General features: G+C 46.4%; 1 protein-coding gene and 1 long non-coding RNA gene across 4 annotated transcripts in view; both read right to left on the reverse strand.

The window, feature by feature from the left end:
* The window catches only part of LOC307215809, a 275,531-nt gene that overhangs the window by 174,195 nt on the left and 75,502 nt on the right, over positions 1 to 25,834 (reverse strand). The gene's annotated exons all lie outside the window — the stretch shown is intronic.
* CXCL12 (C-X-C motif chemokine ligand 12) lies at positions 3,314 to 24,498 on the reverse strand. 3 transcript variants are annotated; one of them, XR_013838612.1, is made up of 5 exons: positions 24,307 to 24,463; positions 18,504 to 18,621; positions 12,362 to 12,448; positions 4,128 to 6,547; positions 3,314 to 4,087 (listed from the first exon to the last, which is right to left on the reverse strand). XR_013838612.1 is itself a non-coding variant. In XM_079975531.1 (4 exons), exons 1-4 carry the CDS (start codon positions 22,319 to 22,321, stop codon positions 6,532 to 6,534), a joined length of 378 nt encoding a protein of 125 aa, XP_079831657.1. In that variant the 5' UTR covers positions 22,322 to 22,350; the 3' UTR covers positions 3,314 to 6,531. The 3 variants fall into 3 exon arrangements, 2 of the variants coding, with proteins under 2 accessions (XP_079831657.1, XP_079831658.1); XM_079975531.1 differs by lacking the exon at positions 24,307 to 24,463 and adding an exon at positions 22,165 to 22,350 and having other exon boundaries at positions 3,314 to 6,547; XM_079975532.1 differs by lacking the exons at positions 3,314 to 4,087; positions 4,128 to 6,547 and having other exon boundaries at positions 10,726 to 12,448; positions 24,307 to 24,498.

The following is a 25,834-nucleotide window of genomic DNA, read 5'->3' on the forward strand; positions in this document are numbered from 1 at the left end:
GGACTTGCCATTCAGAAGGTCGGCAGTTTGAATCCCCATGACGGGGTGAGCTCTCGCTGCTCAGTCCCTGCTCCTGCCCACCTAGCAGTTTGAAAGCACATCAAAGTGCAAGTAGATAAATAGGTACCACTCCGGTGGGAAGGCAAACGGCATTTCCATGTGCTGCTCTGGTTCTCCAGAAGCGGCTTAGTCATGCTGGCCCATTACCCGGAAGCTGTACGCTGGCTCCCTTGGCCAATAAAGCGAGATGAGCTCAGCAACCCCAGAGTTGGCCATGGCTGGACCTAATGGTCAGGGGTCCCTTTACCTTTAGCAGTTCAAAAGCACGTCAAAGTGCAAGTAGATAAATAGGTACCGCTCCGGCGGGAAGGTAAACGGCGTTTCCGTGCGCTGCTCTAGTTCTTCAGAAGTGGCTTAGTCATGCTGGCCACATGACCCAGAAGCCATCTGCGGACAAACGGCAGCTCCCTCTGCCTATAGAGTGAGATGAGCACGCAACCCCAGAGTCGTCTGCAACTGGACCTAACGGTTGGGGTACCTTTACCTTTAAGGTTTTAGACTTATTATAAATTATTGTAAGTTTAAGTCTGCTGTAACTGGATTCCTTATGGACAGTGCCAATCCTGAATGTGACCATTATGCTCATTTGCCTTCAGTACCAGTAAAGCTCTCCTGGATGAAATATTAATTGCCTCCTGTCTATTTTTTGGGAAATCCTGCCACGTGTTTAAGTTGTTACTCTGCTAACTATACGCTGGATTCTGTTTTGGATCAATAGTGAGTAGAATTTCATGACACCAACTTCACACAATCTTGTCTCATGCCCTCCAACTTTTCTCCGATGGAAATGGGGACATCCTATTCCATACATTTCTCTGATGAAAGCAGAGACATCCCTTCCAACATTTCTCCGATAAAAATAGGGATATCCTAAGGAAAAGCGGGACATTCCAGGATGAAATCAGAAACCAGGACGACTTCTGTAAATCCGGGACTGTCCCTGGAAAATAGGGACACTTGGAGGGTCTGCAATGTGTTCCTTTTGTCCATGTTCTTTTGTGTTCATGTGCACAAGCCCCCTTCAGACATGACAGTGTTCACTCCCCATTGAAATCCGGTTAAATAATATTTGGAATGTGGCTCTGTCGGAACCCCTTACACGCCACAGAACGGTAAGTAAAGGCTCTTCAGGGATAGACACTTTTGGTGAGATTTAGCTTCCTTTCTTTACTTTATAAATGAGACAGAATATACTTTTATTCCACGCACAACACAAGAATCTCTGTGGAAAGAATGCTTGAATTGATAATGCATAAATAAACATATTACTTGTGCACTTGACAAGTTACGGTAGTTATATGTTGTTCTTGTATTTACATGAAAACCAATAAAAATTACCGTATTTTTTGCTCTATAAGATGCACCAGACCACAAGACGCACCTAGTTTTTGGAGGAGGAAAACAAGAAAAAAAATATTCTGGATCTCAGAAGCCAGAACAGCAAGAGGGATCGCTGTGCAGTGAAAGCATGAATCCCTCTTGCTGTTCTGGCTTCTGGGATAGCTGTGCAGCCAGCATTCGCTCCATAAGATGCACACACATTTCCCCTTACTTTTTAGGAGGGAAAAAGTGAGTCTTATAGAGCAAAAAATACGGTATTTGGGAGGAGGAGGTGATGGTTTTCACTGCATGGCTACATAATAGCTTTTTTAATCACGAGGAAAAAGTCCTGAATGTCAGATGTAGCAAAGTGGGTTAGTTGGACCTACTGAGTTTCTGCATTTGTTAAAGGTGCAGAGCCTGTCTCAAGAGCAATGCTTTTTGGGGGGGGGGAACGGGACGCAGGGGTACGCATAACCCTAAACATTTTGTGAATCTTTGTACTTTTGTCCATCTTCTGTATTTATTTTTCCCGATTTGAACTATAAAATGGTGATTTTCTTGAGTCAATATGAGAGTACCCCTAGACATTTTTTTTTAGGGAAAAAAAGAACTGCTCAGGAGAAAAGATGGTACCTGTAATTCATCTCGGAGGCTAACAACAGACGGAAAAGTGCTGCAACCTAATGTGTTGAGCCCGGTTACATTTCCCACTCCCAGAATAGAACATTCCCTCTCAAAACACGGTGCATGCTTTGATACGGAGAGCTGCTCTGGAAGATGGTTCCCCTTCCTCAACAGAGTGGTGCTTCTTTCCACTACAATCCAAATTCCGGCACATCTGGTGCATAGTTTTTGCAACTAATTCTAGGTCCAAAGGAGAGGGATGCTCTGGGGTTACTTAGAATGGCCTCTGCCTGCTGGAGCTTGACAGTAAACAGGTTTGGCAAAGACTTGTTGTCCTCCAGATATCATTGGATTACAACTCCCATCAGCACCAAACAGCATAACCGAGGGTCAGGGATGATGGGAGTTGTAGTCCAACAAGTTCTGAAAGGCACCACATTGGCTACCCTTGGAACGGACAAACCAAGCTCCCTACCTAATGGACCCAAGTTAGCTTCAGCTTGGGTTTCTTGCCTAGATTTTTTTGGTGGAGACAGTAGCCAAGTCTCAAGATACCGGAGCTTGAGTTAGTGTAATATGGCAGCCTTTTGCTCAGGTCTGGAGGGGCAAAGAGCTGGGATGAGAGAGACCAGGTCCAAGTTTCACATCCTCTGCATGGCTGAGGGAAACCAGGTCCCTTAAAACTGTGCCTTGAAGCAGTAACAAGAAGTAATGAATTGTTTAACGAAAGCTGAATGGTTCGTTCACCTCAGAAAAGGCTTCTTTGCTGCATGATGGACTGTTCTGCTCTTACAGGCCTTCTGGAAATAGTCTCTTCCGTCCCAACAGCTTCCCATGGAACATACCCAGCCATACAGGCTTGAGAACCACAGTGAGGGAAGAAAGGGAAAGGAGCTACTCTTCCACACCGTATTTTTTTTTTTGCACCAAAGGAAAAAGAGTCGTACACTACTTACTGGAAAAAGAGCAGGAATTTGGAATACATTTTTTATTATTATTATGGAAATTACATGTGCTAACATAATTTGCAAAGACATATAGCAGTTCTCAAAAATACTATTATTTTTTAAAAAAGCACTGCATGAAATATTGTTATAAAGTTGCCTTTCGGAAGATAACAGTCTTTTTCACATTATTTGGGAAGATTTGTGGGCAATTGTGTGCAAATACCACACACCCGGGGAAGTCAGTATAAATTGCATCCGAACCACTCTGAAAAACCAATAAATATCATTAAGGCGCTTCCACAAGCAGCTGCTTCCAGTCCAGCCGCATTGCAGCTGCTCTGGGTGGAAAAGGTAGCTGTAAGTAGTAAACATTTCTCTACATACCACCTTAAGAGGCATAGCGACAATTGGATTCCATGTGATGGAAGTGCCTCCGTAGTGTTTCTTAAGCCATATTGGCAGGCCCTAAATAGATGCTGCTGGTCAAGGGGAACTGTTTTGTTCTGCTGCCGTTACATCGCCTGGGGTTTAAGTTCTCCATGGTGGTATTTCTACATGTCACCATTCCAGAGGATCTTGGGAGGAGAGAAGCCATAATGAAGAGAGTAGGTACATTTGCTTCTCTGACTCACAGGTTATCAGCTCCAAATGCCCTCCTGAGGCTTTCCACACACCCCAAGGGATAAAAAGTGGGGTAACTATTTGTTTTGAACCGTGTGGAGAAGCACATAACCCCAAACTTTTCTCCAGTGAAAACAGAGACTTCCCCTCTTACATTTCTCTGATGAAAATAGGGGCATTCTAAGGAAAACCAGGACATTCTGGGATTAAATCAGAAACTGGGACAGCTTCTGTAAAATGGGGACTGTCCCTGGAAAATAGGGACACTTGGAGGGTCCAGAAACACCTTCAGAGGGTGCAACTTGGAGTAAAAAGATAAAATGTCCCGTTTCTCTCAGTCCAACATTTCAGGGTTCTTAATAACAAAACCTACAGGGAGCTGGCCTTTCGCTTTACTCAATGACTACAGACTTTTTCCTGTCATTCAACAGCTTCCCCAAGGAGCAGAAATACTGGTTTTGACAAATGCTAATGGCCAAAGATGGGTTCCTTGACTCAAAGTACGTCTCTCTCTTTCAGTGTTCTGCTTCCAAATATATCAATGGGGGGTACCTAGACCAGGTATGATGAATCTTTGGCCCTCCAAGGTGTTGCTGGAGAGCAACTTCCATCCGTCCCAGCCAACACCACCAACAATCAGGATCATGGGATTTGTAGTCCAGCAACACGTGGAGGGGCAAAGGTTCACCATCCCTGGTTGAGACTCCTGGGTCCATTCCTGCAGATTCTGAGGTGTCTTTTGAATTCATTTCTCCCCTGATAAATGCATTATCAGCAACAGCAAGAAAGGCAAATTAGTGTAGCTAATAACTGACACAGGCTCCACCTGGACTCGTTATCCATCACTTTCTTATGTTTTAAACATTCATTCATCTTTTTTTAAAAAAGGCACATTTTACAGAAACATATTTTGTCATTTTGCAGTTCCTTAAATACCATGCATTGCTGCCATCTACTTCTAGCTAAAGCCCAGTGTAAAAAATTCTCCTGTGATTTCCGCCCCACATTTATGGGAACCTAATGGTTTCAATGCTACTTTCCATTTCCCCGTGTAGTGTTTTTGTTTTCTTTCCCTCTGAATTTCATTTTCATCCATCATTCGCTTCAGTGTGGGAAAGCTTGTCATTTTACTCCTTCTCTCACTTACAGGACAGGCATGTGAGCTAGGGCCTCCATAAGTCACCATAACAGGAGGAGCCCATTCGTGCACTGTTTTGCCACATGGAGGGCATTTCAGGGGCATCCCTGAAGTCTCTGCGCCCTGGCAGAGTCAGCTGAACAACTGCGCTCTGTGTTGACAAATGGGCTCGAGTGTCAACCTCTGTCTTAAACTGGGCCATGCTCAGATCAACGCAACTACGTGAATGTGCTAAGCAAGATTCTTTAAACCAATCTGTCAGGAGAAAAGTCACAGGCAGATAAAAGAACAGGTTGGAGGATCGGGAATCTTGTACGCTTGCAGGGGCTTAGCTGGAAACTTTTGTGCTCATCATCTCTCCCTTTGGCAGTGCATAAATGCCAGCCGAACCTCCTCATCCGTACAGATTCCCATGTGCAAGAGAGCTTCTAACATCCATCTATGCCCCAGTTTCACAAGCAACATCTTTTGTGTGGCTTCACCTTTGGTACATTACTCCAAGTGATGGACGAACAGGATAGCTAACAGACTCCGGAACTAGCCAGAGCTTCTCTTTGGCATCACACATTCAATGAGAAAGGGAGACGCGAGGTCAATCCCAACACTTTTTGGCATATCAGGTACGGTAAGTCTCTGGTGCAAATTCAGCTCACAGTGAATCATGCTTTGGAGCGATTCACTAAAAGCAAAGACTGCAGCTGAGCCCATGTTGGACTGGGCTCAGAAACCAATGCACCCAAGAGATTTCAGACTTTCAGGTGCACCAGCAATCTGTGATCCCAACAAATTATCCAGATAATTTTGACACCTGATTGCACATTCATCAGCACATACACACCCCAAGCAGTCTCTAATCTATATGCATAAGCACCCTCAAAAAGATATCCCCTCACAGTGCACATAACTCCCCTCTGTATGTTCTCTGATATTTAATACATTCTTTTTCCTTTTGGAAACGAGCACTTTTTACCACTTTAATTCACAGGGGGGGAGTGGCCTGCTATTCTGAGCACGCGTGAGCCAAAAGCACACAGAAATTTAAACTGCGGCAACTTCTGCAATTGCAGGTTCCCCAAAAGTGACACAAACACAGCAGTTACCACACACGAAATCAACTTGTGGCTCACGCATTACAGAGCTCGCAAACTCAGGCCATTTTCCCCTGCGGAAGAAAGATCCAAAAGTCCTATATGTGCTAGTTCAACATTTCTGAAAGAGGAAATTCCTAGGTAAGGTCATTCTTTCAAAACCATCCTTTTTAGACCCTCGCTCATTGGGCTCACAGGAATAGAAATTGTTCACCTGCACATACATGGAATGCATCCATCACTTTTTGTGCAAACTCTGGTGGCTGCAGGATGACTCAACTTCCACCATAGGTCTGCAGGAAAAAAAGAGTGTTCTCTACAAATGTCAGTGGGACACACACACACACACACACACACACACACACCCTCATTCCTTTCCATACAAATGAACCACAGTAGATTGTTAACCTGCATGGAAACTTCTGGTAAGTGCCAGGGTTCTGCACAGCAGAAAGGAATCGCCATATGCGAAGCAACGCTTTTAATCTGCTGCTGGCGTCAGTGCTACTACGTGATAAACCAAACTTCACGGAAAGTTCCTGCTACAATCGGCTAGTATTGGCAAAAGGCAAAAGGCATTCTGTGCGAACAAGAGGCTCTGGGAAGTGTATGAAGCGCCGCTTTGTGCTGCGTGATAAAAAGAGATGCCCCCATCGCTCCCTAATAGCGGGACCTCTGCTTTCTGGCTTCTACAGTGAGGCATCCTGTGGACAGCTACAATGCTGGCCTCTTACATCTTGAATCTCCTGTTGATAAAGAACAGAGTGAGAGTCTGTTAAGGAAAGGGTCTGAGGGAAGATGGTCGGCCTGTAAGGAAGCAACTGGACGCACACAGCAGCGTATGAGGCCTGCCGAGGACGTGGGCACGCAGCTGCTATTTACAAAACTTGAAGAAAAAGCCTTTTATGGGGGGACTGCTGTTCTCCAGTTCCAGGGCTAGCTGTGCTCATCTGAAGTCACATAATGAAGGGAACAGTAAAACCAGGGCCCTTTTTCAGCCGGAACTCACTGGAACTCAGTTCCGGCACCTCTCAGGTGGGCGCCGTTGCCATTACAGTGGTACCTCGGGTTACATACGCTTCAGGTTGCATACGCTTCAGGTTACAGACTCTGATAACCCAGAAATAGTGCTTCAGGTTAAGAACTTTGCTTCAGGATGAGAACAGAATTCGTGCTCCGGTGGCACGGCAGCAACAGGAGGCCCCATTAGCTAAAGTGGTGCTTCAGGTTAAGAACAGTTTCAGGTTAAGTACGGACCTCCGCAACGAATTAAGTACTTAACCCAAGGTACCACTGTATAAGAGAACATGGTGAGTTCTAGCACCTCTTTTTCTGGAAGAACAGCACTGAGTAGAAGGCATACAAAACACAACACCAAAGATATTTCTGTGAGGAGGGAAACATCATTCCAGGGTGTTCTGGAGAGTGTGATTCATTTCGGCACTGTAAGTGGGACTGCACGGCAGAAAGCAAAGTGGACACTTCGGGACAGAGCTGGATATGTCACTGAATAAGGAGATGCTCCTTAACCTCTATCCCATAAACTAGCGACGTTCCCGTTGTACTGTTGAGGCAGGAGATAGATGGGTGTTTCTGGCCACAGCACCATCTCTTTCTCTTATCTGCATCTCTAGATGTCTGGTTTTAAGACGCCCCCCACTCTGAGCATCTTCTAAGGCCAGAATTGGATTTGTGTCCCAGTCCACACCAGGAGCAGGTCAACAGTTGTGTGCAAGGTCTGTGAGGGGGTGTGCTGAAGGGGGCAGCTGCCCATGGGCTTGGGTTGAAGCATGAGCCGAGAAAGGGACCCAAAAGCTGGAGAAAAAAATCAAATGAGCAAAAAATGCTACCGTTAGCAGGTTCTCGAGGAAGGCATATCCCTGCCTCTCGCCTCCATCGGTGCAGTAGGCTAGGCAAGTACGCCTTTGTGACTTACCTGGTTCTTTATGCATGTCTTTCTTTGGTGGGGAAATCATTCTGAGCAGCAAAACAAGCATCCATTTGAAGCAAGTTGACCACAAACCCTTTCTAGGCAGCCTCTTCTTCATTATATGGGTGCAGAACAAGCCAAACTTTAGGAAGCGGGTGTAATTTACACCTGGGCAAATTATGCTTGGTGTGCCTTGTCGCTGTTCAAGCTATAGCTGGCTGAGCTGCCCTGAGTCTGGCAGAGGGAAAACTAAGATATAATTTGACAACCCATCTTGCCAGTACAGTGGTACCTTGGTTCTTGAATTTAATCCATTCCAGGAGTCCTTTCAACTTCTGAAACGGTTCGAAAACAAAGCTGAGGCTTCTGATTGGCTGCAGGAGCTTCCTGCACCCAATCAGAAGCCACGTCGAACATTCGGCTTCCGAAAAACGTCCGCAAACCAGAACATTCATTTCCGAGTTTGCGGCGTTCGGGTGTCGATTTGTTCGGGAACTAAGTCATTTTACTACCAAAGTACCACTGTATAACTTTCACAGGCTTACTCGGTCATGTGACAGCTGAAAAAAGGGGTCTCCTCCTGCCTTGTCCTGTCACCACCACACTCCCACAAACTGCCACCTTTTGGGGACTTGCCGCCATCTTGGCTGAGCCTGATCTGAGCCGAGATGGAAGACTTATGGCAGCTATCTCCTGATGAGCTGAGATGAGACCCACCTATTCCAAACTATGGTCAACCTGGCAAATTTTGAGTGTTAATTGGTCTATAAAAAGACTGGTTTGGTTTTTCCCTGGTGCTGTTCCTCCAAAGATACTCTGCGCTGTTGCTTCTTATTTAACCAGCTTTGTAAACAGCGATGAACAAGAGAGGTACCTTCTTAGGTGAAACCCTTGCTCATTTTTTCTGCCTTACTTTGAACCCAGGAATATGCATTCCCAGGATCAAATCAAAGTGATGAGGGTAGAAGTATCTTGACAGTTTGGGGGAGTTTTGTTTTTTACTTCAGTGCATCCACACGGTCTATGAATTTAGGGGCAGGAGGGAGAAAACCACGTTGGGAATATTATTTTGATGGAGAAAGCATCCCATAGGGGAAGGGTTAAGCATCCCTCTCCCCCCGGCTGCCCCTCCCCATCCTCTGGAAAAGCTGGAAGGCTGTTCACATCTCCCCCATGTCACGTCAAGTTTGGTGGTGGTCCTCAGAATCTGGTTCATGAATCGACTCAGGCAAAACTGAGGCACTTCAGGACAGCACCTGAAACTAAAGTCCCTCATGACAGATGTAGCTTCAAAGACTCCCTCAAACCCACATCTTTTCTGTGAAACATCTGGCTTCAACCCAAACAAAGCAATCTCTGGTTACCTGGGCTCTCTTCCTTACCTTCGCAATCTCTCTAATTATTGAAATTTAGAAGATAGGCTTAGTAGAGCAAAAGGCCATCATTGGGTTTGGGGGTTAAAGCAGCATGTACATTAATAGTGTAGTAGTAGTGGTACTGGTATATTATTATTATTATTATTATTATTATTATTATTATTATTATTTTCCATAAAAGTTATCCACAGGTTAGTAAGTTTTAAGTGAGGACCTGATTCCTTATACAGTCATACCTTGGAAGTCAAATGGAATCCGTTCCGGAAGTCCGTTCCACTTCCAAAACGTTCAATAACCAAAGCGCAGCTTCTGATTGGCTGTAGGAAGCTCCTGCAGCCAATCGGAAGCCACGGAAGCCCCGTCGGACATTCGGCTTCCAAAAGAACATTCAAAAAACAGAACAGTCACTTCCAGGTTTCGATTGTTCCGGAGCCAAAACATTCCGAGAACTGGGCTGTTTGACTTCCAAGGTATAATGAATTGCAGTACTGGCATGGAACATAACAGCATAAAAATTGCGCACAGCAGCCGACCAGAAGCCAACCCCCTGGGTATTACGTGAAATTTGCCAGGATGATTTTTACATGAATGAAATCAGAAAATGTTGTTACCCAACCTGCACCTTAGGGATGGGGTCTTAAATCAGTGGCGTGCGGTGAAATTTTTTGTAGGGGGACGGTTAGGGCCAGAGGTGCCAGCTTGCGAGGACGATGGGGGGGCTGACATCGAGATATCCCTAAGGAGGGCAGAAGCTTCCCAGGCTTTGGGAAGGAGGTGTCAGGCCTCTGATAGGATGCTAGAGCCCTGCTGCCCCCTTCCCAAAGCTGGGTGGGGTTTGGGAAGGTGGCAGGAGGGTGGGAACATTTAGGGAACTAGCCTAGTCCCCCTCGTCCACTGACCGCACGCCACTGTCTTAAATGGCAACAACAACAACGAAATAAAACTGCCAAGAAAGGCAAGTTAAGACAATTTCCATACGGGAAAGAGATCCTGGGCGGAACAATTCCTTGATTTGCATACCATACTTAGTTTTGTCCTGCGTTGTAAATTTAAGTACAGTGGAACTTTGGTTCTCAAACTTAATCCATTCCAGAAGTCCATTCGACTCCCAGAACCGTTTGAAAACCAAGGCGTGGCTTCCGATTGGCTGCAGGCGCTTCCTGCACTCAAGCGGAAGCCACGTTGGGTGTTCGGCTTCCGAAAAACGTTCAAAAACCAGAACACTTACTTCCAGGTTTTTGGAGTTCGGGAGACGATTTGTTCGTCAACTAAGCCCTTTGAGAACCAAGGTTCCACTGTACTAGTGAGGAGAACCATGACACAACCGAGAGATGTGCATGACTCTGCATTTATTTTATTTATTTTATTGTTTTGGACATTGTCATTGCTGCCTTCCATCCCTAGTAGCGCATGGGAGAGCAGTAAGGAAAAGGTAAGCAGTTAGTGAGCAACAAAAGTTATTTCCTGGCAAGACGCTTTCGCTTCACATTGTAACCACGTGTCTTTAGTCCACCACACATTCAACAAGCAATCTCTGCCTAAGAGATCTTCGGATGGTCTCTCACGCACACATTCAGGCCCATACGGACATGAAATTTAAGCAACTTACAACAGCCCATCTAAAAAAAGTATTTTATTTCAGAAAAATAAATTTCCAAATACAACTGGGCTTTTGTAATATAAAAAATAGCCGCTTTTATTGCTAGAGTGTGTGTATAATATATATATATATATTTATATATATAGTATGATATGCAATACAATGTTAGTACATGTGAAAAATAGAAACTATTGATAAACCACATTAATATAACTGTAGATATTCGTTTAACACTCCTTGACGGGCAAGGCAGCCTTTAAGCTACCCAGAGGCTCATGGCTGCAATTCAGAGATTATAAACTGATTGACAGATAACAAGTGTGCTCTGAAATAAGCTTCTTTGGAATGTAGAGGAAATTCAGTACTGTGCAGATGGGCAAAATGGGTGTTCAAAACAGGAGCTCAAAAGGGCACCATCCTCCAGGGACATCTTTTGTGCAAGCCCTTTTGAAATTGAGCTTCTGTAAGGGCTCCTGGTGGATTGCACTAAACCTTTCCAACAGGCCACATTCACACAAGATAATTTCTCCAGAGCCTGTCTTGACCACAGGTACAACCTGGGCCCAAACATTACTGGTAAAAATGAAAATCTTCCAGGTGTCCCTTAAATCAGAAATCAACTGGTCACGGGAGCAGTTGAGGGTGGAATCCCAGGACAGCTCAGTAAAAGCTTTTGTGCTTAGTCCAGGGGCAAGCTGGATAAGAGAATATGCAATGGGTTCGAGAAAGCTTGTCTGAGGTGGACAGCACTGCAGCCATGATCTCAAACTCTTAGTTGATTGGCTGATGGCTGCAGTAACAATTTATCAAGGGCCAAGAATATAATCCTGATCCATAACTGACAGATCACATTTGCAGTATGCATTCTAATTCAAATAGAGCATTCTAATTGTTGATAGTGGTCTGCGGTGACTCAGTGGCTCAATCATCCCTGCATTATCCGGACCCAATCCCAGAGAAGAGAGGAGACGAAAAGAGAAGCAATGTAAATAAACCTCAAGCAGAGCACTATGAGCTTGTGAGTATGGTTTAATGAAAAGCTGTGATGTTACCATAAAGGAGAGAGCGGGAGAAGATTTGGCTTGCCCTGAACCTAGTGGCTGCTTCAAACATTCCTCCTAGATTTACCTCACTTAGAATATTTGTCAAACGCCAAAGGAGCCCCTTTAATTCCCTTTTGCCTGTAGGGTTTGGTCTGCAAGCAGTTCGGATCTGTTGCAAAGGTGCCGAATGCCACAACCCGGGCTACTGCCCAAGCCCACCATGGCACCTCTCTCTGCAACACATGGCTCATGGATCAGTTTAGGAGTAGTGCTTATCTAATGTGCAATCAATCGTCAGCGATCGGATACCACAGGCTGGGTCAATCAACGCGTTCAAACCGGGGAGCGAAGTGAAGGAATTAATGTTGATTGTCAGAATTGCCTGAGGGACGCGGAACAAACGTGGCCTCGTTGGGACCCAATCAGCAAGCATCTCTCTGGCCCCAAATACCGAAATCTCTTAAAACGCCCCAAATGAGAGCAAGGCCTGTTTTCAATGAAAACTCGATCCATCTCGGTTAGACCTAGCCATCAGCACGTTTTTTTTTGTTTTGCTTTTCTGTTTTGTTTTACCCAGGGTGCGTTTAGGTTTAAGTCCTTTCTCAGCTTACTTGTGCAGATATTTCTCCAGGTACTCTTGAATCCACCTTAACTTGGGATCGACGCAGATCTGTTTGCTGCTGTTTTTCAGTCTTGCACTGTTTAAAAAAAGGAGGGGCAGAGAGGGAGGAATTTCAGAATAAGTAAGAGAATGAAAACCCTGAGTAAGAGAAGGCACTGTTGAATTTTGTTGGGTTCAACTCCTGGACGAGACCCAATGAAGTACCATTTTTTTTGCTCTATAAGACTCACTTTTTCCCTCCTAAAAAGTAAGGGGAAATGTGTGTGTGTGTCTTATGGAGCGAATGCAGGCTGCGCAGCTTTCCCAGAAGCCAGAACAGCAAGAGGGATTGCTGCTTTCACTGCACAGCAATCCCTCTTGCCGTTCTGGCTTCTGAGATTCAGAATATTTTTTTTCTTGTTTTCCTCATCCAAAAACTAGGTGTGCCTTGTGGTCTGGTGCGTCTTATAGAGCGAAAAATACGGCACATTATCCTTTTTACATTACGCAATAGGCAGCTAGTGAAAGAAAATTTCAGTGGTGGTGAAATCAGCCAGTACAATGACAAAAAAGCACCACACTGAATATTTCTACAGAAAACCTTTAAGCATTTTCACAGACCACAAGGAAAAGGCCCTCTGCTGTGCTCATACTAGTAAGGCCTAGAAGAGAGCTAGAAATCTAAACCATTCCATCTTTAATCAGGATGGTTTCCTTTCAGAAAGCTGCAGAATCATATTGATTTCCATAGGCTTGATTCCGATAACTGCTTGTTGTGAAGCAATCTCAGTAAGATACAGTACATTGTCCGATTGGCAGTTTTTCACTTTTTCGGAGGAAATAAGAGCCGACTTTTATTTCCAAGTAAAATTTTTCTTCACAAAGCTGTTCAAATAAATGGCAACTTTCTTAAAGAGTTGCTACTAAGGGATCAGAGAATGGCTCTGGGAATGAGAGGAACATGTCCATGATCCAGCTATTATTCCCTCTTGCAAACCCTTGTAATATTTTAAATAAAGACTTTTGTGATTTGATTTGCATTTAGAGCATGGATGTTTGTCATCATTGTAGTTTTTTACGCAAAATTTGAATTTCAGGTTCACACAGATGGTTAAATACTGAGTACCACACCGATTGCTGTACGTGATGGAAACATCAACCGTAATTCAAATATTTGTATGCTTTTAACACACGTTTTGTAATAGTATAAAATTACTCCTTCTTTCAAGAAATGTGTAGCTTTTCTCCTCTTAGAAGGAGACTAAAGTCTTTTTTAATATTAAGGATGGAATATCTTAGTCATAGATCAAAACAAAATAAAAAAAAAATTCCTTCCAGTAGCACCTTAAAGACCAACTAAGTTAGTTCTTGGTATGAGCTTTCGTGTGCATGCACACTTCTTCAGATACACACGAAAGCTCATACCAAGAACTAACTTAGTTGGTCTTTAAGGTGCTACTGGAAGGAATTTTTTTTTATTTTGTTTTGACTATGGCAGACCAACACGGCTACCTATCTGTAATTAGTCATAGATATTTTCATTAAATGTGAAAGGACTGATTAACAGCTGGTTTGACAGCAGCATAAATTTTGGAGTTGACAGCACATACATGTTTTGTTTTGTGAGTACCAGGTCCTCATTCCAGGGACAGAACTGCTTTTTGATCAATCCACACATAACTCTGGGACCCCTCTTTCAATACACACCTACCCTGGCTCTTTGAAGGTCTGAAGTTTCATTGTTACGCCTTTCAAATGAAGGGATCCCAAGGTGTGTGTGTGTGAGAGTGTGAGTGTGTCTGTGTGTGTGTATAGACATCCTTTGAAACACCGGGTGGTGTTTACTTGCACAGTGATTTGGGATGGAGCATTTTAAAAACGGTTATATGTAAAACTCTAAAAAATGAAAATATGCCCCAAATTCCCCATCCAACTGTGCGAAGCACAACGCCATAAAGAAGGTCCTATTATTTTGATTTTCATGAACAAACGGTGCCAGATAGAAGGAAATCTGTACTTGATAAATAAACAGGCGTCAGAATCCATCGCCAGGCTCCTTGTGCTGCCCAGACCACCAACCCACAATGCAATTAGCTGGCTGAAGTAAAACCAATAAATAGTTTCCTTTCATTGGAGATGAGAAACTTCTGTTATGACAAGCTTAATTGGGTGTGTCCCCTTAAGCTGCGGGAAATGGTAGATACACCAAGATAAATAGTGCCGGCAACCTGGTGTGAACCAACCACGACTCTGAAGCAACAACTATCTCTCTCTCCCAACGGAGGTAATCTCTTAGGCCAGGCTTCCTCAACCTCGGCCCTCCAGATGTTTTTTGGCCTACAACTCCCATGATCCCTAGCTAGCAGGACCAGTGGTCAGGGATGATAGGAATTGTAGTCCCAAAACATTTGGAAGGCTGAGGTTGAGGAAGCCTGTCTTAAGCTGACCAGAGCTGTTTTCAGTGTCAAAGTCACGCATGGGTGTAGCTCATATCAACCCTGACCACATTGACCAAGCTGGCTGGGATTGATGGAAGTTGGGAGTCCAATATTATCTTGAGGGCACCAGATTGACTACCCCTGGTCTACCTCATCAGTTGTATCCAGCTGCCACTTGCTCAAGCCAGCTGCTGAATTAGGGGAAATTTGTAACTTGACGGGAGTGGTTGTAACACTCTGGTTCCAAATAGGTTTACCAAAGGAGATGTCAGTCTACCACGTCCTACAAGGCAAACAGGACCAACCCTCTCTCAAAGAGACCTTATTATCTCCTGGAGGATATAACTAGCCATGATGGGCAAGAATCACAGGCAAGAGGCTGGGCAAATCTCTCCAAGCATCTTGTCTACGCCCTCAGGCTGCCAAAACTGAAACATCCAAGAGACCTCGACCAGTCAGTGCTTTGGGCACACCTGTACTGGCAAGGATGGAGTGGGTGGAAGCAGGACTTCATCTCTCCCAGTGGGTTCAATGGAAGCAGGTTCCAAAATACCTGGAAGAGCTCTGCCGGACGACTTTGAAGATGCAATGATGGCAAAAAGTGTTACCGTATTTTTTGCTCTATAAGACTCGCTTTTTCCCTCCTAAAAAGTAAGGGGAAATTTGTGTGCGTCTTATGGAGCGAATGCAGGCTGCGCAGCTATCCCAGAAGTCAGAACAGCAAGAGGGATCGCTGCTTTCGCTGCGCAGTGATCCCTCTTGCTGTTCTGGCTTCTGGGATTCAGAATATTTTTTCCCCTGTTTTCCTCCTCCGAAAACTAAGTGCATCTTGTGGTCTGGTGCATCTTATAGAGTGAAAAATACGGTACTTGCTTGCCACCATCATCACAACAGAGTACACCTGAGCTCATACCTATGTTTGGCTTGTCTCTAGTGTGTCTTTAACTGGGGGGGGGGTGTGCTCAAGGAAGTCCAGTATTTAGAAAAGGCCCCCGCTGTACTGAATATAGTTGTAAAACAACCGGAAGCTCTGCTCCCAAGGCCCAGCAAGTCAGGGGTTACAGCTCTGGAGCTACATTTCTTCCTCTCCTCTATCAAACAACCTTGAATGCAATGGGAATTTTGTTTCATTGTTTTACCTGCCCTCCCCTCCAGCTACCCTGGTTAAACTTAGGGGGGGGGGCAGGCAGTCTTTCCAGGAGTCATGCAAAACATTTGAGATGCTTCTTCACTCTTTTCACCTGCTTAAGGCATGGCCAAACTTGGCCCTCCAGCTGCTTTGGGACTACAATTCCCATCATCCCTGAGCAATGGTCCTGTTAGCTAGGGATGATGGGAGTTGTAGTCCCAAAACATCTGGAGGGCCAGGTTTGGCCATGCCTGTCTTAAGGGGACACACCCAAAATCTAAAAAGAACCACCTTCTTCTACAAGTCTGACAGTTTCTGTTTAAAACTAGCAAAATCCAACCCATGTTTGGTGCCTTGGAGTGTAACAGCTTACTAGCCCATCTCCGACACTGGATAAATTCATCGTTATTGTTCAAATAAAATTTAGGCATCCCTGCCTTTACAGGTAATAAATATGCTTAGCAGATAGTACATTGGGAGCAATGTACTACCTTTTCTTTTAATTAAATCAAATTTAATACTGCTTCCGCCAAAAATCCCCCACATAGCATTAAGATTATAACACCATTTTACATAATCTGATGGCGTTAACGGTCTACATAGGCTTTCCACAGACATGTTTGCACAACTGGTGGGATAAATTTGCTAACTGCTTCCTTTAGGTATGGAAAGAAGGGGGGACCAGGTTCCATCAAAGGTGTTTCTCTTTTTAACACTTTTCCCTGCCCTATCCAGTTATTTTAACTGGTGAGCACAGTCTTTAAAACCAAAAATAATGAACTTCAATAGTTTGGTGCATTGCCTGAAGTGGCCGCAGGGAGGCAGGCAAACAGGCTGTGCCCTGTATCAGAACTTCTCAGCCTCTTCTCTCCCCGGTTGCGTAGATCTCATTTTAGTTAAAAGAAAAATAGGCAAATGATTGTTGTTCTTTTTTAAAAAAGGGGGAGGGCATATTGAAGTTCTTCCAGATCCCCTCTGCTTGTCTCTGCTCACCCCTTCCCAGCCGCCATTCAAGTTTCCTCTTAATTTCCACTTAAGCACAAAGAGCTTCTTAGACCTAAGCCCACTCTCTGCGGCTAGGCTAGACAAAGAAGCAAAGAGTCATGTTTCACTGAGAATGTTTCTCAAATTGGATTCTTTATCATGCAAAACAAGCAATACAATTGGTTTAACATGTTTTCCCTGCTTAAAGTGAGTGGCATGTGCCCAAGGCCAAGATAAATATCTCAGGGAGAGGAATGCAACTATCGGTAAATAAATTTATTTATTTTCAGCATTTCCATCTAGCCACAACTGCAGTACAATATACCAGCTGTGGGGAACCTTTGACTTTCCCTGTCCATTAGCCATGCTTACAGGGGTTGCCGGGAGTTGTAGTTCAGCAACACCTAGCGGGACTAAGGTTCCCACACCTGCATTATACCAAACAGTTTTTCATCCAGTACAAAATTATCTTTCGCATCTGAAAAATCACAGGATAGGCATATTCTCCCTGCCACATATTAACCCAATTATGAATTAATTAACAAGGCTAATAACAAAAAAAAAACCTATTGTCGGTTCTAACCCTTACAAAATATTTTGAGAAGGCAAAGCAAGTCTACGTTTGCACACAAATTTAACAATACAGTGGTACCTCGGTTCTTGAACGTTATCCGTTCCGGAAGACTGTTCGAGTCCCGAAACGTTCGAAAACCAAGGCACAAAGGGCAGTCGGCAAATTTAATAGAGAAAATTGAGAAAAATAACATATGCACTCAGCGGAAACCGTTCGACTTCCGAGGCGTGTTCGAAAACGGAAGCATTTACTCCTGGGTTTACGGCGTTCGAAAACCAAAACGTTCGTCAACGGAGACATTCGAAATCCGAGGTACCACTGTATTTGGAAATCGTTTTTATACGTACCCTATTAGATTAAGGACCGGTTAACTACAATAACGATTCCCGCACCCCTCTTTTTGTAATGTACACAACATATTTTTATGTTGTCATTGTTGTTCTGTTTTGTTTTCTAAGGTAAAGGTAAAGGGACCCCTGACCATTAGGTCCAGTTGTGACCGACTCTGGGGTTGCAACACTCATCTCACTTTATTGGCCGAGGGAGCCGGCGTACAGCTTCCGGGTCATGTGGCCAGCATGACTAAGCCGCTTCTGGCAAACCAGAGCAGCGCACAGAAACGCCGTTTAGCTTCCCCCCAGAGCGGTACCTATTTATCTACTTGCACTTTGACGTGCTTTCAAACTGCTAGGTTGGCAGGAGCTGGGACCAAGCAACAGGAGCTCACCCCGTCGCGGGGATTCAAACCGCCGACCTTCTGATCGGCAAGTCTTAGGCTCTGTAAGTGCCACCCGTGTCCCTTTTGTTTTGTTTTCTACATTGGTACTATTTCTTGTTTCCCATTCTTTTCTGTGTTTTGTCTTACTCTGTGCATTTGCGATTTTGTACTTTTTATGTCAATAAAGAATATATATATTTTTAAAAAAGTTTACAAGAGAGAGAAAAGAAGGCATTTGTCCTGTGCTAGCAGCACTTGTTCCAGAGGCAACAGCATGCAATACAGGGGGGAAAGGGGGTGCAAACTTACATGATCTGCAGAGAACAGCCGGGGACAGTCAAGATCTTGAGGTGTTTCACATGGGACTTGGCAACATTGCTCTCAAAATATCTGCATGGGCAGCGGTAAGTCAGGCTGATGGGCTTCCCTGGAGGGTGGCATAAAGAAAAGGATTTAGATGCCCTGGGCACCAAGACCACCTCACAGTGCAGATTACAAGATTTAAGGGGAGGAGAGGAGAGGAGGGAAGACTTCTTCCTGGCATTTTTAACACTTTTGCCAAGCTGCAGGGGTCCCAGCCTCTTCAGTTCTCATTTCAGCTTTTAATCCCGGTGTTTGTGGGTTTTAGAAGGCGAAATGGGGCGCGAAACTGGAACCTCAGAAATGGAGAAGCGCTTTTCTTTCTTTTCTTTTCTTTTAAAAAGGAGCTAGCTAATTGTCCCAAGTGGCTGGGGGCAATTAAGCAAGATAAAGGCTGCAAATGAAAAACCCTTGGCCCCTTCAATGTTATTCCTGCCAAGGGGTTTGACCTGAGGCCAAATGCAAAGGCAGACAGGAGAAGAAAGGAGGCCCTCAGCTCTGCAAAGCCAAACAACACCCCCCCCCCCCAAATAACCCCAGGGATTGCAAGCAGAGAGAGGGAGAAGGGAGCCGAGCCCTTTGGGCTACCCAAGAACTGGCCCAGATGTGGCTCTTCCAAGTCCAGTTGCTTTTGCAACTGTGGAATAATCCTATGGTAATTATGGGGCGCCAGGTCTCACAGTAAAGCGTAGTTGATGGCCCCTCTGCTAGCCAGATGCAAATCCAAAGGTGTGGGGAGAAAGGAGATGATAATTTCTGCAGATTCCCCCCACTGAATTTGCTCCAAAGAACCCTCCAGAGCTGCGAAGGCGTCAGGAGAAGGAGCCCATGAAAACCACCTCTCCCATTTTTAGCAAAACAGTGGTACCTCTGGTTACGTACTTAATTCGTTCCGGAGGTCCGTTCTTAACATGAAACTGTTCTTAACCTGAAGCACCACTTTAGCTAATGGGGCCTGCCGCTGCCGCTGCACCACCAGAGCACAATTTCTGTTCTCATCCTGAAGCAAAGTTCTTAACCCGAGGTATTATTTCTGGGTTAGCGGAGTCTGTAATCTGAAGCGTATGTAACCTATGGTACCACTGTACATATTCAACACAATTATTCCTGAATCTGTGTGTTTGCGTTCTTTTTATTTATTTCAAAAAAATTATGCACTGCTTGATCATTAAAAAAAAATAAAAATCCTCAAAGTGGTTCTTGTTCATTCAGATGAACACACTCAACAGCACAGGTTTCTTCCAAGTAATTTTCAAAACACAGGAAACTCAACTCTTGGGTATGATAAGACTATCAGACAGCTGACAGAATCTTCACGTAAAGCAATAGTCAGCATCTGTGGAAATGCTATTTAAATCCCCTGAGAACAAAACAAAATCCCAGCAAATTCACCCTTGTTTGCCGCTTCTCAAGGTGTGTGTTACCTTCTCCCTCTATAGCCCTAAGGTGACAGGTGCTCAAAAACCAGGCTAATGCTGTAAAAAAAAAGTCTGTATTTTATTACTTCCACTCTCCTGCAATCAGGTATTTCCACCTCCCCGAGTGATCATGCAGTCCCTTTCAAAAGTAACTGGAATTCCAAACTCTCATTTCGGAACTGAATTCTTTACATTTAGAATCCACCGGGCCTCTTTTTCCCACGAATAAGTGGTCATTCTGCCCATTTATTATTATTTTCCTAGTTCCCCCAAGACAAAAATCTGTTGATTTATTATTGTGTCTGGGAAAATGTGCAACTGGTGGGTCTGCCAGTCTATTATTTATTTATTCTGCATTTGTGTTCGCCCACCTACTTCTTAGAAACTGGTATGTGTGTGTTTTTTAACAATCTGCAGTTTACATATAACAATTTACAAACTCTATGTATCACATGCCAATGGTTGCCTGTTGTAAACTCCCTAGGGTTATACCTTTTCTTGCCCACGACAGGATTATAAAACTCCTAACAATTCTTGCAGGGAAAACTCTGCCCTCAGGGGGGCAAGAAGGGTGATTTTTCCAGGTTAAGACCCACAACCTATCTGACTTACAACAGCAAATTTATGACAGTAAATCAGTTTGTACTGGCAGATCTCTGAATGATTTGCAGGCCAGCAAGGCTTAAGGTCTCTATTCCTTAAAGGTTCAAAAGTGACTCCACTGTACTAGTGAAGTGTTGAGATAACCAGAAGCAGTTTTGTTTTTTTGTATGGAAGGAAATATTCAGTGTTGTGTACATGAATGACAAGCCCCTGAGCTCAGAAGTCTTAAAATTCTATTTCTTTTGCACCAAGCTATGGTTGGAAGATCTTGGGTTAGAAACAAAGCCTCAGATTTGCCCATTTCCATTTCACAGTATGTATTACTGTGTACAAACGGGTTTTTAATGTTCCCAGTCCTTTAGTAAATAAATAACTGCCTGTCCCTGCAGACTGGTATATCTCTCCATAAACTCCACCGCTGGTTAATCCTCTTCTCAGTTAACAGTAGAGAGGAAAACAAGGGAGGAACTCATCCTGTGTATGTATTTGTCCCTTTCTGCATGCCCAATAGCTTGGTGTTGGGGGATTTTGACCAGAGACAAAGCTCTGGTCGCAGAAAGCATGAGACCCTCTTCTCCCTGTCCTGGATCCCCAGTCCAAATTAGGACGCCACACAACCCTCCTGCATCTGCTATTAGCAAAAAAAAAACATCAGGGGATCCATTCACAAATGTTCTGCATCAGTGACACGTAAGTTAGAGCACAATGTGAGGGTTTGGGGAGGGCAAGTATAGAGAGGGCTACTCCATCATGTGATTCTGAAGCTGCACAGACCAAGGAAAGACAGCTAGATGAGATATCTTCCATAAAGAGAAGGTTGAAAGTATACCAAAACGCAGTACAAAGGAAAATGAAATAAAGAGAGATGATGAAGCTGCAAAGAGGTAGAGGGAAGTCAACTAATTGTAGCATGGAAATGCACAAGTTTAGAAGAGTAAATAGATGATGTACGTAAAGGAAGGAGAAAAAATGGTGTATATCTGTAAATTTTTTAATGCAATGAAAATCGATTTTAAAAAATGAAGTTGCACAGACCAAACAAACGTCTGCAGTTGCCTCTCTAGTGAGGCTTTCACCTGAGGATGCAGAAAAAACGGGGAGCTAGTGTGGCTGGCCCTGCCCGCAACACCCATTCCCCGCAATTGCGGGCACAGACTTTGGCACTTAGCTGCAGGTTTGAAGGAGTATATCCTTTGCACACGCTTAGCTGAATCTTCCCTGTGTTCGAGATCCAGGATGCCAGGGGGATTCTAACCATCTTCAGCTTAAATGCAGGAATCCCCCCCCCCCCCGTGTGTCCTTTAAATTGCATGGCTGCAATTTAAGCTGTTTTTTTTAGTACAGTGGTACCTCTGGTTAAGTACTTAATTCGTTCCGCAGGTCCGTTCTTAACCTGAATCTGTTCTTAACCTGAAGCACCACTTTAACTAATGGGGCCTCCCGCTGCCGCCGCACTGCTGCTGCACGATTTCTGTTCTCATCCTGAAGCAAAGTTCTTAACCCGAGGTACTATTTCTGGGTTAGCGGAGTCTGCAACCTGAAGCGTCTGTAACCTGAAGCATATGTAACCTGAGGTACCACTGTATTGCCTTTTTGCATTGTTGTAAGCCGCCCCGGGGAAGAAATCCAACAAGGGTAATCCGGAACTGGACTTAAAAGCCTTGGGTCCGCGATCTCGGTTTGTCCCCCTAACTTTTCCAAGCGAGGATATTGTGGCTTCAAGTTGACAAAGGATGAGGGACTCATTCAGGATTCTGCACCTCCTGCCCAGCTCTGCCTACACTGACTCTTCTAGAATCGTAGAATTGTAGACTTGGAAAGGGCCCAAAAAGTCCAACCCGCTCCCCATGCAGCTTGGCTGAAAGCAAAGCGAGGAGACTCTCCAGCTGACTGCCCCTTGCGGTAGGGGTTCCCTCTTTCCCCAAGAACTGGCCAGGTATGCAAGAACAAAGGCAAAGGAAGAAGGCAAAAGTAGCTATTGCCTGTGTTTTTCCAGAGCTGCAAAGGATGGCTCTCAAGCCTTAGCTTGAGAGAAGGAGTATCTCCAAAAGGAAATCATGGCAAGCTCCTCAGTCCCTGGGTAGCAGCAGGTGAGGGCACCAATGGGTGATCTGTCCCCAAGAACCTGCAAGAAGCTACTGAATATAAATTAACTGGGTGAAATTTGGATATTTCTCAAACCAAAAGAGCAGCTGGAACAGTCGAGAAGAGCAAGAGATTTAACATCAAGTCTGCCAGTTGCAGGAGACCTGTAGGCTGGGCTGCTACAAACCAGGATGCTCAAGAGATGCTGATCCAGCCATCACCTGGGTGAATTTCGTTGATTCAAAGGATTTTGAGAACCGTAGTTTACCCCTCACAGAACTACAATTCTCAGCAGCCCTTAACGGTGCCCAGAAGTATCTGAGGGGGAGAAATGAGCTTGCATTGAGCTCAGAAGCTTGTAAGCCGCCTCAGATTGCAGGCTGGGGCATGGAAGGAATTTATAGCATAAGCTGCAAACGGGCTGCAACCCCCGACGTGGGTGCAAGTGTCCAAACTTGGCATCACTGCCTGGACTGGGCTGCGGGTCTCATAGACGACTGTGCAGCCCGGGAGGGGAGAGCAGCTTAGGGTGGAGAGAGATGCAAGGGTCGTGCAGCCGCCTACCCCGTCGGTTCCCGGGCTTTGCTGGATGAAGGCGCAGGTGCGCAGGGCTCGGCCTTTCCACTCCCAGAGAAAAAGGGCCTCCTCTTTGCGCGGAAGGGAAAGGAAGGGGGCTTCGCGCAGCAGCCCCGCCGTCGAGGTGCCTGATCCCAGGCAACCGGTCCGCTGGCGGTGGCGTCGAAATCTAGAGAGGGGCTACCAGGGTGCGGAAGAAAGCGGGGACGCAGAGAAAAGAAAACCCAACTGTCTCTTCCACTTGAGCCTTCGCGCGCAAGAGAAGCGCCCGAGGGCGAAGATTCAGCCCTTCGACGGCGGGAGGAAGCGGCGCTCAGCGCTCCCTCTACGCCGGAGAGAAGGCGAGCGAGGAGCAAGGATGACCCTACAAGTCCCTGCATCCTCTTTGGGAACCACTCCGTAGTCTTTTGAGCGGTTTACTCGGGAACAAGTGGATTGGCTTTTTTTGTGGGTTGGGGAGAGTCGTGCATAGCAACTTTCCCGCGGGACCCCCCTCTCCGTTTCCTTCGCATTCCTCATTCTGGACTGACAAGCCGTCTGCAGCATCTATGGGGAAACTTCGACAGTCCCGCCGCGTTTGCTACTTTCGAGGGGAAAGGGGCGCAAAAGCGGGTTTAGGAGCTGCCTGCCGCCCATCGGACTTCGCTCTGGCTTCGGCTACAAAACGTGGGGGGCGGGTTATAGAAAAAGCCCGCACTTGACGGCAGAGCAACGGACGGGTAAATGGGCAAACCCCAGGCCTTACTGAACGTTGAGATCCATCCAAAATGGATCACCCCGCTCGCTGCTCTCTGGAACAGGAATCCGGCCACCGACGCCCTCCCTGCCTCCCGCTTCTCTCCGCTAGCCAAGGGTGCCCCCCGACGGAGCAGCCCCAGGAACACCTGCGAGGAGCCCCGACAGCCCTGGGCTGGGGATCCAGCCGCCTCCGCTCCTCTCTCTTGCTTTTGTCTGCCGGACGCCCTCGGCCGGGACTGGCCTCCCCGCGACGGCGCTGGAGTTCAAGCGGAGGACGCGCGCTCCCGTCGGCCCCCGACGGGGCGGAGGGCGGCTTGCCGTCCAGCACTTACCGTCGGCGGCGCGGAGGGTCCCGAGGAGCAGCAGCAAGGCGAGGAAGGCGGCTTTGCTGTCCATGGCGGCGGCTGGTCTGGACTGGGAGCCGGGTCGTCAGAAGAGCTGCAGCTGTTTGCCGTCGCTGCGGATTTGCGCGGCCGTCTGCCCGGGCCGTTCCTCCCTCCCGCCCATCTATAGGGGCTGGCGGGGCCGGGAAAGGGGAGGGGGCTCCTGGAGGAGTTGGGGGGGGGAGGAAAAGGGGCCGGTCGCTCGGATGGACCGCCTGAAGCACGTTGTGATATCCGCCCGCCCTCCGAACAGGGCTGGAAAGGAGCCCAGAGACTTCCTCGCCCGCGCGACCCCCCGAGTCCGGAGACGCGGCAGAGAGATCCCGAGGGGGCTGTGAGCCCCACAGCCCCAGGGGCTCTTCGCCCACGAAACATGCCCCCCCCACCTCGAGAAACGGACTTCCGATGTTGCTTTTGCTGCTGCTGTCCGGCGCCCTTCTCTCCCCCCCCCCCCGGCCGTGCCTTACCAGACCCCTTTCCCAGGAGAGAGACCCCTTTTGGCTCGCAGCCTCTCTTGGCAAGTTCTGTGCCCTGGAGAGCAACCCCGGAGGGACGGCGTGGGGGGATTACTTCTGCAACCAGGGCCGGTTCCCGACGTGGCGGCTTGGGTGGGGCCAAGATTCCTGCATCTCCTTCGCATCTGCCACCAACGCGGGGCTAAGTGAGCGGAGATGTGCTGTTGTGAGTGTCACTGCCGGGTTGTTGCACGGAGCTGGGGATCGCCCCCACCCCCATTTCTGCTGGCGGTGGTGGTGATCTAGGCGTAGCGCCCGGTGGTGGGTCGCGGTGCCCGCCGTCTATCAGCGCAGAGCGCGATTCGGGGATTTGGGGAGGACAGGGAGCCCAAAGGCCGAAGAAAAGACCTCTTGATTTCTATTTCTGGAATCAAGCACTCCATACCAAATCCCCTCCCCCCAAATCATAGGATCGTAGAGTTGGAAGGGACCACGAGGGTCAAATAGTCCAACCCCCTGCAAAGCAGGAATCTTTCACCAAACGTGGGACTCGAACTCACATCCCTCAGATTAGGGTGTCATATGCTCTACCGACTGAGCTATCTCACGAGACCTTCCCGCAGCTGCGAATGAGTTGATCTGTCCTCCCTCAACAGGCCATAAGCGAAAATGTGATTTGAGGCCACCTATGAGCTGCTAGTGACACAGCTGTTGTCCCAAAACGTGGTCCCCAGGTGTCGTCAGGCTACAACTCCCATCATCGCTGGCCACTGCTTCTGCTAGTTAGGGATGATGGGAGTTGTAGTCCAACAACATCTGGGGACCTAAGGGTGACAAGGTAAAGGGACACCTGACCATTAGGTCCAGTCGTGACTGACTCTGGGGTTGTGGCGCTCATCTCGCTTTACTGGCCGAGGGAGCCGGCGTACAGCTTCCGGGTCATGTGGCCAGCATGACTAAGCCGCTTCTGGCGAACCAGAGCAGTTTATCAACTTGCACTTCGACATGCTTTCGAACTGCTA

Source organism: Podarcis cretensis (genome assembly GCF_951804945.1).
Source record: "Podarcis cretensis genome assembly, chromosome: 5".
NCBI lineage: Eukaryota > Metazoa > Chordata > Lepidosauria > Squamata > Lacertidae > Podarcis > Podarcis cretensis.

Coding starts and splice junctions, on each gene's coding strand:
- CXCL12 (XM_079975531.1), bottom strand. CDS start 22,321: ATGAGTCCCTCATCCTTTGTCAACTTGAAGCCACAATATCCTCGCTTG. Junction 18,622..22,164: donor GCTTACAACAATGCAAAAAG/GCAATACAGTGG, acceptor GCCACCCTCCAG/GGAAGCCCATCAGCCTGACT. Junction 12,449..18,503: donor GGCTGTTCTCTGCAGATCAT/GTAAGTTTGCAC, acceptor TTTTTTAAACAG/TGCAAGACTGAAAAACAGCA.